This window comes from Ostrinia nubilalis, chromosome 5 (assembly GCF_963855985.1).
Source record: "Ostrinia nubilalis chromosome 5, ilOstNubi1.1, whole genome shotgun sequence".
In the NCBI taxonomy this organism is placed as follows: Eukaryota; Metazoa; Arthropoda; class Insecta; order Lepidoptera; family Crambidae; genus Ostrinia; species Ostrinia nubilalis.
In genome coordinates this window covers 11,705,536-11,718,794 of record NC_087092.1, presented here as the reverse complement: position 1 = coordinate 11,718,794, position 13,259 = coordinate 11,705,536, and the positions used below count along the sequence as shown (strand labels likewise).

The 13,259-nt window shown below is 37.4% G+C and overlaps 1 protein-coding gene across 2 annotated transcripts in view; it reads left to right on the top strand.

The window, feature by feature from the left end:
• Nucleotides 1-428: 428 nt before the first annotated feature.
• LOC135071929 (NAD(+) hydrolase sarm1) overlaps nucleotides 429-13,259 on the top strand; it is a 102,162-nt gene continuing 89,331 nt past the window's right edge. Inside the window, exons 1-2 of one of the 2 annotated variants that reach the window (XM_063965815.1) lie at nucleotides 429-992; nucleotides 1,771-1,991. In XM_063965815.1, the coding sequence (XP_063821885.1) occupies nucleotides 464-992; nucleotides 1,771-1,991 (750 nt within the window). In that variant the 5' untranslated portion in view covers nucleotides 429-463. Of the gene's footprint in view, nucleotides 993-1,770; nucleotides 1,992-8,064; nucleotides 8,496-13,259 lie in introns of those variants that run through there. The other variant, XM_063965816.1, reaches the window with a different exon arrangement.

The window sequence follows — 13,259 nt, the reverse complement described above, 5'->3', positions numbered from 1 at the left end:
GATTCAGTTTAAAACTCTTTTTGTATCAAGCAAGTGTTTTTGTGCTGCCACTGTTCAACAAGGAAACAGAAATGTAACGACGTAAATAACAAGTGATACATATCAAACCAAACCATTATAGCAGTGGATAAAAATTTATTTGGCTCAGATCTCAATCTGGTTAAGACTTTAGTGAAACGTGCACCAAGGATTACGCTCCGAATCCTATCACAGATCACAGCGTGGGCGAACCTGCTAATCATTTTAATTTGTCATGCGTGCCAGTGTATCAGATCAGTCGGACGTGTTCACCGTTGCCTACCATATGATATATCATCTAGCTGCACCCGGCCTTGTTATACGATATCGGAAATCGATCTGCTGGAACTGGACACGCATAGAGCACAGGTAAAATTACGTGTGACGGTGTTACAATCCTTTCCTCAGTTCGTGCCAGGATCCTTTGACTTCATCACGTAGCACGATGCGGCGCAAAGAGCCTGCGCCTACGCAGCCCGCAGGCCGCGGAAGAAGCCTTATATCGATCAGGACCAGCCAAGCCCAGCAGCGGAAAATGCAATCAAAAAGCCTTCTACCTAGGAGCTATTCCTCGCCGCCAACGCACGCTGAGCCAGATTCCACCCAACTCAGTCCTTTAAAAGGGTACGTCATGAGAAGCTTCTCTACACCCGAGCCCAAGAACCTGGACTACAGACGCAATTCAGACTCTTTCTACAGACCGAAGACGCACGGGTCTAGAACTGAACTGGACTCTGATTTGGAAAATTTCGAGCAGTTTGAAGAATGCTTCATAGATATAGACGCTGATACCGACGAGGCAATGATAAACTACTCGCGGAGTCCTGAGAGAGAGGTGCCGAAAAGAGTTATAACCAGTTTGCTGCCTGGTAGTGGGATTCAGAGAGTTACGATCAGGCCCATATCGGCTAATACCACGCACACTTTGCAAGGCGCTCGTGAGGCTATGAAGAAACTACAGAAGGACGAGAAAGGTATGAATAATTTTGTTATAGGTTTATTGTAGTTTTATTTTACTTAAGTACCTACTATTACCGTTGTTCAGTTTGAAAGATGATAGTAAGATGCTGGATAACATTCTCGAACTTTCCAATTCTTAAGGTTCGAATTAAAACAGTTTACCAACCATTCGCAAGTACGTGTTAAACCGAAGCCATTTGGTAGTCTCTGCGCAACTTGTTTACAAGATTATGCAAATGAACACATAATTTGAATTTGTGTGCTTATACTCAATGTGTTATTTCTATTCGTTAGTGAGAAACACGGATCGTGTTGTTGAAACAATTTAGGAACGGAGTTTTATTTCAATGCTACTGAAAATGCATTAGATTCTATGTAACTTCTCTAGGATAGGACAGGATCCTTTATCGTAAATTTCTTTTACGCATAGGTTTAGTTCGGGTCTTGTTACAGACAGTACAAAATTAAATAATTTATTTTCTTATGGGAAACTTGTCTCACTTATTTGTGAATATTTAAAATGTATTTTGATATGGTCTCATAGTGGACATGACGTATTTGTATCATTGTAAAACAAAATAGTGAACTGAATTATAATCTTAACTGTTACAAAGACCTGTTAAATATTTAAAATCTTAGGCTGAGTTGCACCACCTTATTTTAACCGTGACAATAACGATAACCGGTGCTTTGTGTATGGAATTTGTAAGATTTTTGACGTTTGTCAAAGTCAAAGTGCAACCCAGCCTTACAATATTAACCGTTACATCAATTTCACAATTTTTATTTTAGGATCCTCTCGCCTGAACTTCCGACCTCTAGTTGTGAAGATGCCAGCGCGCCACATCATCCACTCCGACCCTGAACAAGATCAGGAGCCAGGGGTCGAGGAACTGCAGGCGTCTCCCCAGCTGGAGATGGAAGGAGCTGACCTGGATAGAGAGCTGGATAATGCTGAGCAACACCTGGATAGAGGAGTCGCGATGGCCACTGAAGAGAGCGATGCTGACACGGTAAGTACTTTGCATGTTTTTTGTTAAAGTAAATGTTTTGACAGACAATTATTATTTATATCAGGGGTTCCCAAAACAGCGACATTCTGGTACCACTGTAGAAAGTAATGAGGGGCGCCGTAAGTCAATCCTATACGTAGCGTTGCCGCTTGAAAAATGTTGATACCCTACCCCTCACACGTCTATTGCCGCCCGTTTTTCGACTGTACCTTTTTCAAAGGGTAGAGCGCCGCGGCGTGACAAAATATTGTAAGTGCGCCACAGGATGAAAAAGATTGAACCCATGATTTACGTATATGCTTTAGTAAGAGTGACTATAAAACGATATGATTTCTAAGCATAGGTGAACCTGCGTTACATTTCGTTATTGAAAATTATATAAGGACGATGGTACGTCAAATTAAATCCTGTAGCATCTTTCGTAGTAGTAGTAAACAAGAGCTATTTCGAAACAGAAAATAATATTAATAACGATATTACAACAAATTTTATTAGTAAAAAGAATAATGTTTACAAATAATTCAACATGTAGGTAAATATTCCCTAACAGCATCCACCTTAACCTTTCGATTAAGTATGTTATAACCTTATAACACCTACAAAGTACAGTCACCATCACAAACACCTTAATTAAAGCTACTGAAATTTAAGTGTAATTAATATGACAATTTTAAAAGGCACTGTTGCAATTTCGATAATTAACTGAAACTTAATTTGGTGACAAAAATAACAAAACAAAATTATTACTACTAGGTTCATCTCGAAATATTTATTTATTTCCACACACATTATCACTATCACTATTTATATATATAAAAATGTTAAGTTACAAACGTGCCTGTTTCAGGTAAAAGATTTACAATTAATTTAATAACTAAATTAATTTTAGCTCAATTTTTTTAATTATTAATCTACTTAATCCTTAAAATTGTGTAAAATGATTTTCTTTCGAGTAGTACCATGTGGCATTGTATAGCAGTGGGCGTCGCAATTAAGATGTCTGGCCACTGATTGTCAGCTGACCCTTTGCTCATAAATCCTTAACGTTTCTATGAAAATAAAGTATGGTCGGATCTTTTGCTTCATTTTATATTTAGTATTTTTATTGTGGCAAGTTTTTGTTTACCATAAACTGTTTTAATTATTCGTGTACCTAGGCTCTTTGTATGTTGTGACTGAGGTTACTACCCATCCATTATTGTATAAGCCGCTTAGGCATGAGCGTCTGATGTTTTTTGGTCAGCGAATATTGCAGTGTAAAAAAATGAATAATATTAAACAAAACTTACGAAAATTGTAATCTAACTTTTATGCTTTAAAAGAGTTGCACCATCTTACTTTAATTTTGACAAACGTCAAAAATGTGTCAAACTCCATACAAAAAACACCAGTTATCGTTATAGTTACAGTCAAAGTTAGATGGTGCACCTCAGCCTAAGTTCAAGTAATCATATTCAAAATCAGAGCCATAGTCTAAGTAACTAAAAACACAGGACAATTAATTTGTCAAAGCATTAGATGTTTAACGTAGTGGCCATGTTTCAAAGCACGCCGCAACCTTTCTCGAGGGCAACGTCCAAAAACAAAGATTTGCCTCCATTCACGGCACGAACACAAATTCCATTGAACGATACCTGCACAAAAACTGTCGTGATGTCAGGACACTATAATTTCGGCTACTACGTGTTTCGAACTCTCGATGTGCGATTTATAGTCCGAGCGAATATAAACAGGCAATTTTAAAGCCTATATTTGTCTAGTAATTTTAGTTTACTTTGATTTGAATGAATTTTCGGTAGTACCGAAAATTCATACGATTCTTATTACACATCATATTTTTTTTTACAAAATTGAGCAGTATTAATTAGTGCGGACTATACTTTTTGATTTTCGAAATATTGTTCGAAAATAAATGTTTTATGTTTTGTGGAGCCTTAATACCTATGTAGGTTTATTTTTTCATCACCTGTCAGTTTAATAGTGAACTGGAAGAAGTTTATTTAGGCTGAGTTGCACCACCTAACGTTGACCCTAACTTTAACGATAACAGGTGTTTTTTGTATGGAGTTTGACAGATTTTTGACATTTTTCAAAGTTAAAGTAAGATGGTGCAACTCAGCCTTACATTTTTAAGATCAAGAAGCATTGTTTTTTAGTAACATGTGTCAAAATATAAAATATGTACCTATTTATGTGCAAATATATTATTATTTATCGACACAATGGGGCATTATTCTAAACGCTCTACGTACGAAGATGAAAATCAGTACATTTCGAGTTAGAATCATTTGAATATCTGCGTCATGCAAACGTATGATGTGAGTCATCAGCTAATATGTAGTATAATGTGTGTATAATCACGATTCGATATTTATAACTATGACGCGTCCGTCTGTCTACTTACAGGTGTAGAGCCATTTGAACAGGTTTCAAGAAGGATCCAGCTTCTGGCAAATAAAAAAACTATTTTGGACAGAAGTTGGAACTATTTGTACGCGACTTAATGACTTTGTAGTGTCTAATGTCTTTTACCTTTCTTCAAACGTTGATTCAATCAAATCAGAAGGAAAAAGTTCTTAAATGAGAAATATAGGTTCTACCTTTCAGCAACCACAACTTTATTTATAGCACCAAACTGGAATCTAGTAATAAACCATGATAATATCATAGAGATATTATCTTTCTGTATAAACTCTACCGCGATCCGCTATTTAGTATGGGTAAGTGTCTCTACACTTACAAATAGGTGTCGTATTTAAGTAGTAGAATATACCTCATTGGTTTAAAACGTGTGATTTGGGCAAAGCACACTAAGGGCTATATTTCACCGGGACACCATGGCGGCGCAACCAGTCGCCGGCTACCAACAAAATGTATACAGCTCTATAGAGAGTTACTCACCTGGTGTCCGTTTGGTTGCGCAAAGCTAAAAAAATACATTTTGTTGGCAGCGGCGACTGGTTGCGCCGCCATGGTGTCCCGGTGAAATATAGCCCTAAGAACTTTCGAACTCTTCCTGTCAATGTCATAAAAGACGATTATGGGACAAATATCTGGCCAGTGTGAGGAGTGTACGAGTAGAACAAATCTTCCAACAAGTTCCACTATTATAATAAGATTTGAAAATATATTAATATTATATTATTTCACGTTTATTGTGCAATATAAAGTATTCTGGTATTCATAGTGAATGTTAACAGACATATAAGAATAATGGTTTTCTTAATAGTGCATTGTCTTCCACGAACTCACGTAGCAGGATTAGATAACAAAATTCTTAGTTTCAAGGCAATACGTGCAATATTTCATAATAAAATCTTAATAACTAAGTAGATACAATTACCCATTGAACGCACATTTTACAAATAACGTAAAATATTGATAGCTTCCAGCTAATGCTTCGATGATAAATTGTAATCTATAAATACTTACGAGTTTCATGAAAGATTATTACTGATACGAAGTTATTTTTGTCTTTGTGCTTAATTTTCACACCCGTCTAAATCAATTTTAATAAATTTTGGCTTCAAGATAAATTTGAAGTTAGAAAAAGACAATAGCTTCAAAGATCTTGAGGAGGCCCAAAGCTCTGTTTGTATTAGGAAAATTGGAGAGGGTCAGGGTTGTGTTCCCGCAGTGAAGACTAATGATCCGATGATTCAATCCCTCAATGGTCAGATTGATTGAGGATCTTTAGTAATTATTTGATCATCATCATCATCATCATCAACAGGCCTTTATAGTCCACTGCTGGACTATGAGCCTCCTCCACTATAGTGGAGGGTTTTGCCATAATCCCCACGCTTGGCAGGCGGGTTGGAGATCGCAGTTTAAAACATTTATGTTTTTCAGAGAGCGCTGCTGCCTGTTCTATTCTGTTTCATGTGTAAGTCGCCTCGACACCCGCGGGAAGAGTAGGGGTTGGTAACAACTGTATTCACAAATAAATGTATTCTACTCTGCCGTCACCACACGGAATTATTTGATAGTAACTTTTGATTCCAAACTCAAAATGGAAGTGGAACTTTCAATAAGATCATAAATCGTACCACAAGGATGTTTATGCTCCCAATTGTGCCACACAGGTCTTTATAGGGTCATCAAATCACCATTAAAGCTCGGTGCTGGTCAATAATCGTAAATGGTGTTTATTTATGAGAACGGCGCCCGCGCACTTTTATTACAGCGCCTATAGAACGTTCCAAGTCTCATTTAGCATTTAAGCAATACGTAACGGTTAAGTGCATTATTTATTTATTTTTAACAGCCATTCAAGTTAATTTGTGAATAGAGACTGGACGTGGTGTTCAAGTATTCTTGACACACATATTTGATTGTTGTCAAGTACTTAGCAATCGTGTAGTACACGACAGTAATATAAAATGAAAGCAAAAGCTAAGTAAGTACCTACATTTTTATCTTATAATGGGAGATCATAATTTTATTACAAAGTTATATGATTGCTGGTTCTATTTAATCTATATTATTGTATTTTTTTATTACATGTGGTGAGCTAGTATATTGTTAATAAGATTAATATGACTCATTAATGTTTACAGTTATTGAGAAGCAATCGCAATTACATATTATTATTATTATAATTAAACTATAATAATATAAATAATCGCTTCCATATTTACACTATTATATAAATTCCACGTAGTGTTTATGTTTAAAGTTAAAAATTATATTCTTATAAAAACAAAATTTCAAGAGCTCCGAAAGATTTCTAGAACGATAGACATAATGGCATTCCTAACATTTCTCAAATGAAAGCATAAATAGTCGTAAATTAGTATGGTGTATACTTATACCAAAAGTGTGTCACACACGTTCCGAGCCGCTGTGATTGCAACACTGCCCCAGATTCCCATCTGTTCCCGTAATTCCCTGTTTTATCGTATTGCATTGTGGGATACTTGCCCTTTTTCCTGTACCACGAGCTCGTTAAAAGTGCAACTAGTTAATAGTGGTTAGGGCTACCAACTGTCTTGCATTTTCTTTAGACGTAGAAGGTATTATTTTGTGTTTAGCTGACTGATGAAACTAAAATCTCTATTCTCTACCATTAGTCTCAACTCAATGTTAGTGCAAGAAACAGATAGACTTACGAAATAATGTTTGAATAGCGCCTAGATAAGTTTTGTGAAACATTTTTGGAATGAACCTGAAATTCAGGAAATTGTGCTGTCTTTTTCCAACGATAGCAATTTGGATGAAGACAGCCCTAACTGTGGTTTAATTAGAAGCCTGGTAACGGAGTTATCTCAGCTATTTTGTGGTCAAGTTTCGTCATCAGTATTGACTGCTCGTTAGCTGCTGATTGACATTTTATACTGATAAAAAAGAGGCGCAAATAAAAGGGTAACATACGTCCAAGTTAAAATCCTTTAGATCTATAGTCTACTATATTGTTATTACTTACATCATAAGATATTTTATTTAACAATATTAATATTTCTAATCCAACAACCTTCAACGTTCGGTTCACAAGATCTTCTACAAATATTATTCATTTCCGCATTTGACACTTTAAACTTAAGTATGCATACATATACCACGACGATGAGCTGACGTATTAATTATAGCCAATAGTTTCCTCGGCGCTCTCTCGTTTACGAGTTAGTGTTTTATTTACTACGGTTGGAGTGCGACGCACGTGCTGCTATCGGGCGCGATAACAGTCGCCACCGTCGCCGATATTGCAAGCCACTGTTACAGCGGGGGTGGCGCGGCGTCACGCTCGAGCTCGCCGTTCCCGTGGCAGCCGGCGGTAAACAATACCCGGCGTGATCGATCGGCGCCTGCCAGTGGTGCCTCCTCGCGCCTAGTCGCCCCGCATCCGAGTGGAGCGATGCGCGTCCGCGTCTGCCAGCGCCGGGAACAATGAGCGCGCCTTGACCTTGCGGCGCGGGGGGAGCACGCGCGATGACGCCAGCGTGGACGGCACGCGGCTCGGCTTTCGGGTGCGATCCTCCGCGGACGGCATCCGCGTAATCAGCGGTCAGCGATTCCGGAGTCGTGTCGAAAATACCGGGCCGGGTGGGCGGCACCGCGACGCTGGGACTCATTCCGCGAGCCGGCGCCGCCGCCGACGCGCCTCGAACGACCGACCGACCGAGCCGACTCCCGCGCCGCAGCGCGACATGCGCGCGCACCGCAATGGGTAACGTGCAGTGCTGCGCCAGCGGACGCTTCCACGAAGGCAAGCCGCCGAAGATACCGAAGAAGCCGAAGGAGAAGAAGCTGAAAGGGATCACGAAAAAGACTAACGGTGTGAGTGGTAAAGGGAACGGTGTGCAGAAAGTGGCAGCCCTGGCGGAAGAGGGCTCCGAGCGCGCCGCGCCGGTGGTGGCGCAGGCGCAGGCGGCTCCAGTCGAAGAGGTTCCCGCCGAGGAAACTCCGCAACGAAACGAGCCAGAGGGTGATAGTTCCGATTCTGGGGACAGCAATACGTCCCGTGGCGAGACTATGGCAGCGGCAAGGGAGCGCTTCTTTAGCCAGGTACGGAGTTTTGAGCACTAAAACGCTGGTGTATGTAGGTAGGTAGGTACTTGTAGTGGCACGTGCGTGACGGAATAATCCCTTTATCGCTCCACAGCAACGAAACGAATCTGCGAAGCGGAGTGTTGCTCTGTTTTACATCAGCTAATGTTGTGCTCACGCGCACTCAAGCAATATCTGTTTACGTTCTTCATTATCTCGTATCTTGAATACCATCAATAAAGTACAGACGTTTGTTTACATGTCAAAACTGTAAAGTCTATGAACGAGTAGACCTGAAGAAATACACGTCTTCATTTTGTAATAACGAATTTTGGGAAATATTACAAGTTATATCAAGATACTAATAGCATAAGTTCATCGCCAGTAAATTAGCAAATTCATATAAACTTTCAAAGTCAATTAACATGTAATTGATAGTTGTAAAGATTCGTGTTTAATAAGCAAAATCAAACTGCGCCATTTACGAGTGCAATATTGTAATCGGAGACTTTGGTTTCATGTTAGTTTTCGTTTGACTGCATTAATAATATTAACCTTTGCCGTTGGCTTCGTCCTTGCAGATTTCAGTTTGTCTCAGAAAGCCAGTTTTCTATACATAATAAGAAATAGATACGTAACTTCATTAGAATATTCTAATGGCCATTAATAAACATTGCACGGATGATCTAATCGAAGCTGTCGTTTTCTTAAAAGATTTTATGAACAGAATTAAAATACTTAAACAGTGGGATACTCTACAACGATTTCTATTTAATGTCGTCTTTCACGTCTCTTTCACTCGTACTGTATTATCCCAGGAAAAATTAAAATGACAGGGACGAAATTGTAGAGTAGGACAGTTTTACGATCTTATTATAACACATCCTGCAGTCGTTAGATAATGAATTAATAAGATTTATGAACAAAACATCTGTCCTGTATGCTCGTAATATACGTGTTTTATTTGCACTAATTGTCTATTAAAATTTAAACTAGTGTACTTGTAACTTGTACCTATCAACTTTTATGAGCATATAACATTATAATTGTCCAGTAAATGACATTTTCATGGTTTGTCGGCAAACGAGAAATGTTATATTTATTTTACCTTAAATTTGATAGGCAATTTGGAACACATGGAGTTTCCCATACCTTCGTTTTGTGTACAATATTATCGTAGTAAGTAATCGAATATAGGTATTTTTTATTTACCGTTACAAAATTACCACAAAATATTATGTATGTAGTTACTTACTTAGTTATTATGTACTTTGTTACTTGGTAGCTTTTCTTACGCTGATTTAAATAAAAGAGTGAAAAAAAAATCAATTGAGTGTAGTGTTTTCGGAAATTACTCGTATTTCCGAAATCACACACAATAAATTCGCTCTTTTTCTCACTTCAATATTAGTAAATATAATTAACTTCTTATCCATAAGTTTCCTTAAGACAAATTTATAGTGTTATTTCCTGTTTATAGAAGAATCGCTCTATATTATGAAACATTTGAAATTGTCTATACAACAGGATATTTTAAATAGATACATTAAAAATAACTTAGTCCTCTTGGTTAAATAGATATTATTCCATAATTAAAGGGATTGTAGAATATTTGAACGTCTAGACTTTAGCTAGACTTGCTAGTTGAGCTGCGCAGTGACAGACAGATGAGATTAACGGCTAAGCATTCACATTGGCATTTACTACTAGCCGATCTAATGGCCTATAAGCAGAAGTAACTTGTTACTTTGTAGTTACTTAAATCCTTTCAATACAGTCCAAATTAGTCCTTATAACGGAAAAAAGATTTTATTTTTCTAAAAATAATGCGTCAATAGTTAACTGTCTAAGGGCTGATTTTTCAATCGTCAAATAACTTTTAACTGAAAAATAAGGTTGGCACATTGACAGTTTTAGTATGGGAAATATGTCAAAATGACAAGTTTATTCTTCAGTTAAAAGATATCTGACGATTGAAAAATCAGCCCAAAATAGTTAACTGTCAAAATTTATCAATTAAGAAATTTTTTTTAGCTTATGTCCCTTTGAAATTGAAATCATTCACTAATTAGGTATCTGCTTTTTCCGTATAGTTTCCTATCTATTAAATTGGAAGGTCTGCCGGACAGTGTCTCTTGCCTACATCTTCTCCTTATTTGTCTTTCTATAATATCTTAATCATGCCCCAAAATACATCCAGGTTTCTTCCACGTTTTTCCCGAACGAAAGCATGCAGTTTCTGATCTTCCTCAATTGCAAACCTACGCATTTCCAAACAAACCGTCAGTTTTCGCGAATTTCCCACGCACCGATGTTGATAATTATAAATAGAGTTAGTATACACGAGTATTCGCTGACTAACTCACTTCTAGAGTGAGTTACTCACTCATTAATTTCGGGATACTGACTGGGCGAGTGTGATGACATTAAATTGAAAATGTCATGTCTTTACTTTTAATGAAAATTGTTAAGTGCCCCATAAGGGCTACCTTTTCTTTTTTATTATTTTCTATTGACGTTCATAAGTGCCACTTGTGGTCTAAACTGAATAAATATTTTTGATTTTGATTTTTGATTTTGAGTTTTGATTTTGATTTTATAGATAGATACTCGGGGTTTAAAAAACTGCAATATGTTATACTAGCGATCCGCCCCGGCTTCGCTCGGGTGCAATGTATTATGTTTAAATTTTCCTCTTCACTCAATAATCACTCTCACTCTACTTATTGCTGACAACTGCATTAAATTCCGTTACATATTTTAAGAGATTTATGCATACACACAGCGGGAGCTACTTTGTTTACTATGTAGAGTTGTTCCAACTGTGCTAGTTCTGAGAATTAGCAGAAGTAGAGCGCTAACTGGAGAGAGTTTGTGTAAAAGCGACAAGCTAACGAATAAAAAAAAATACGTTACTTTAACGTGTTTGAATTTGAATCTGGATACTGAACACTAACATAAGCTAAGTAAGCATCCTCTATTAGTCAAATTAGAGAAGGTCGTCTTCCTGTTGAGACTAGTAGACCTGATGATAATGATGTTACTTAAAATGTATTGTTTCCTATATCAACAAATTGGAACGGTATTTTTGGCGCTTGCTATCTGCTAGGAGGAAAACTCAATGAATAGTGTCACAAGTAGTACACAATTTGTGTATTTCAGTCAGTCAACTCACGTGAGTCACAGAAGAAAGTGACCGAGTGATTTTGATTCAGCCGCTCCGTTTTGGAGTGAGTCCAGGCAATTTCCCGAAATAACTGCACGGTTTCGACTGTGCAATATTTTGCCTTTGCCCGCTTTGCTTTGTTTCGTTTGCACGTTTTTTATGTTTATTTTATGTCATTAATAATCCTTGTGAAACACAGCAGTTTGTAATCAAATTGAATATTTATTTAATTAGACAGTTGATGTTATTTACCAGTGATTTCAAGCCACACCTCCAAATGTTTAGTCCTGAAAACGAGTTTACTTTATAATTTAATGTAAAATTATATTTTTCGTTACTTTGAAAGCTAATACTGTTGACAGATAATCGGGGGTTGTGGTGTTTATAGAATTTTTTTTAAGTTCCTAATGGAGGCAGTAAATGAAACATGTCCCCCTAAGCTGCCATAGGAATCAAATGAAAAATTTGGAGTTTCAAAATTGTACTGTGTTTTGAAAAGCACATAATATGTATTTCACCCTTAACTCTAGTCGCGTCAACTGATTATGAAAGATTATGCATAATAGGTAACCATTATGTAACAGATACGCTATTCCCACCCAACAAATGATATTTAATAATAACTACGCAATATGTAAAAATATTACCCGATAGGTATAATCATAATTTAACACAGAAACAATAGCTTATTTACACGAGTAGGCATATCATTATGAAATATGAGATACCTTGGACTCAGCAGATGCAAGATTCTATACCCCTGGCATATCAAGCTAAAGATTGTGGTATCTTATGAGCTTGCAATAGAAGTCGTTTTGCAACAGGAATGTATATGATGTGATGGTGACTATACTTGGGAAATACAAAATCATTTTATTAATTATCAGAGTTTTACTTCATTTTAAAGAAGGCAGAAGTACTTATAACTTGTAGAGTGTAGACAATGCAAATTACTTGTAAGAATACAATATGTTTAATTTCAGGAGGATTATAAAATTCTATAAATGTAAATGCTACAACCATCCTGATGGTCTAAGAGTCCAGTCCAGACCTTCGTTATGTTATAAAAGTTTGTCAGCGCATGCGTGACGTTCTAACTTCTAACCTATGTTAGGAACATAGATTTAGGCTGGACCATCATGAAGTTTGGGTTATCGTGTTTTTTGGCAGTTACCCTAAAATGCTTGTCTGGCATGGGGCTGGAACGGTCAAAACAGTCTAGTTTACCTATACTTCCCACTCTGGTCAGGCGGGTTCGGAAGGCTTTAGCATTAATTTGACCATTTCTATCTAGCCAGATAAAAGGCGAACATGCACAATCACTAAATTGTCTTTACCTGCTTTTTCTTTTTGGATTTTAATAATCCTGCTGTCAGAAATTTTTGGCCGCCATACCTAGTCTAGACACAACTCACTCTGATTGACAGGTTGGCGTGCGGTGGAAGGATGGGATCAAAATGATTTTTACAAACAAGCAGGATTTACCTGCAATATCTTTTACAAATTGCGAGTGACTACTGCAAAAGTGTAAATTAAAAATACTTTTAAATCCCAGCCAAGACGATGGAAGGTGATGGACGAAGATAAATTGGCGCGATGTTATATCGCAGAGATCT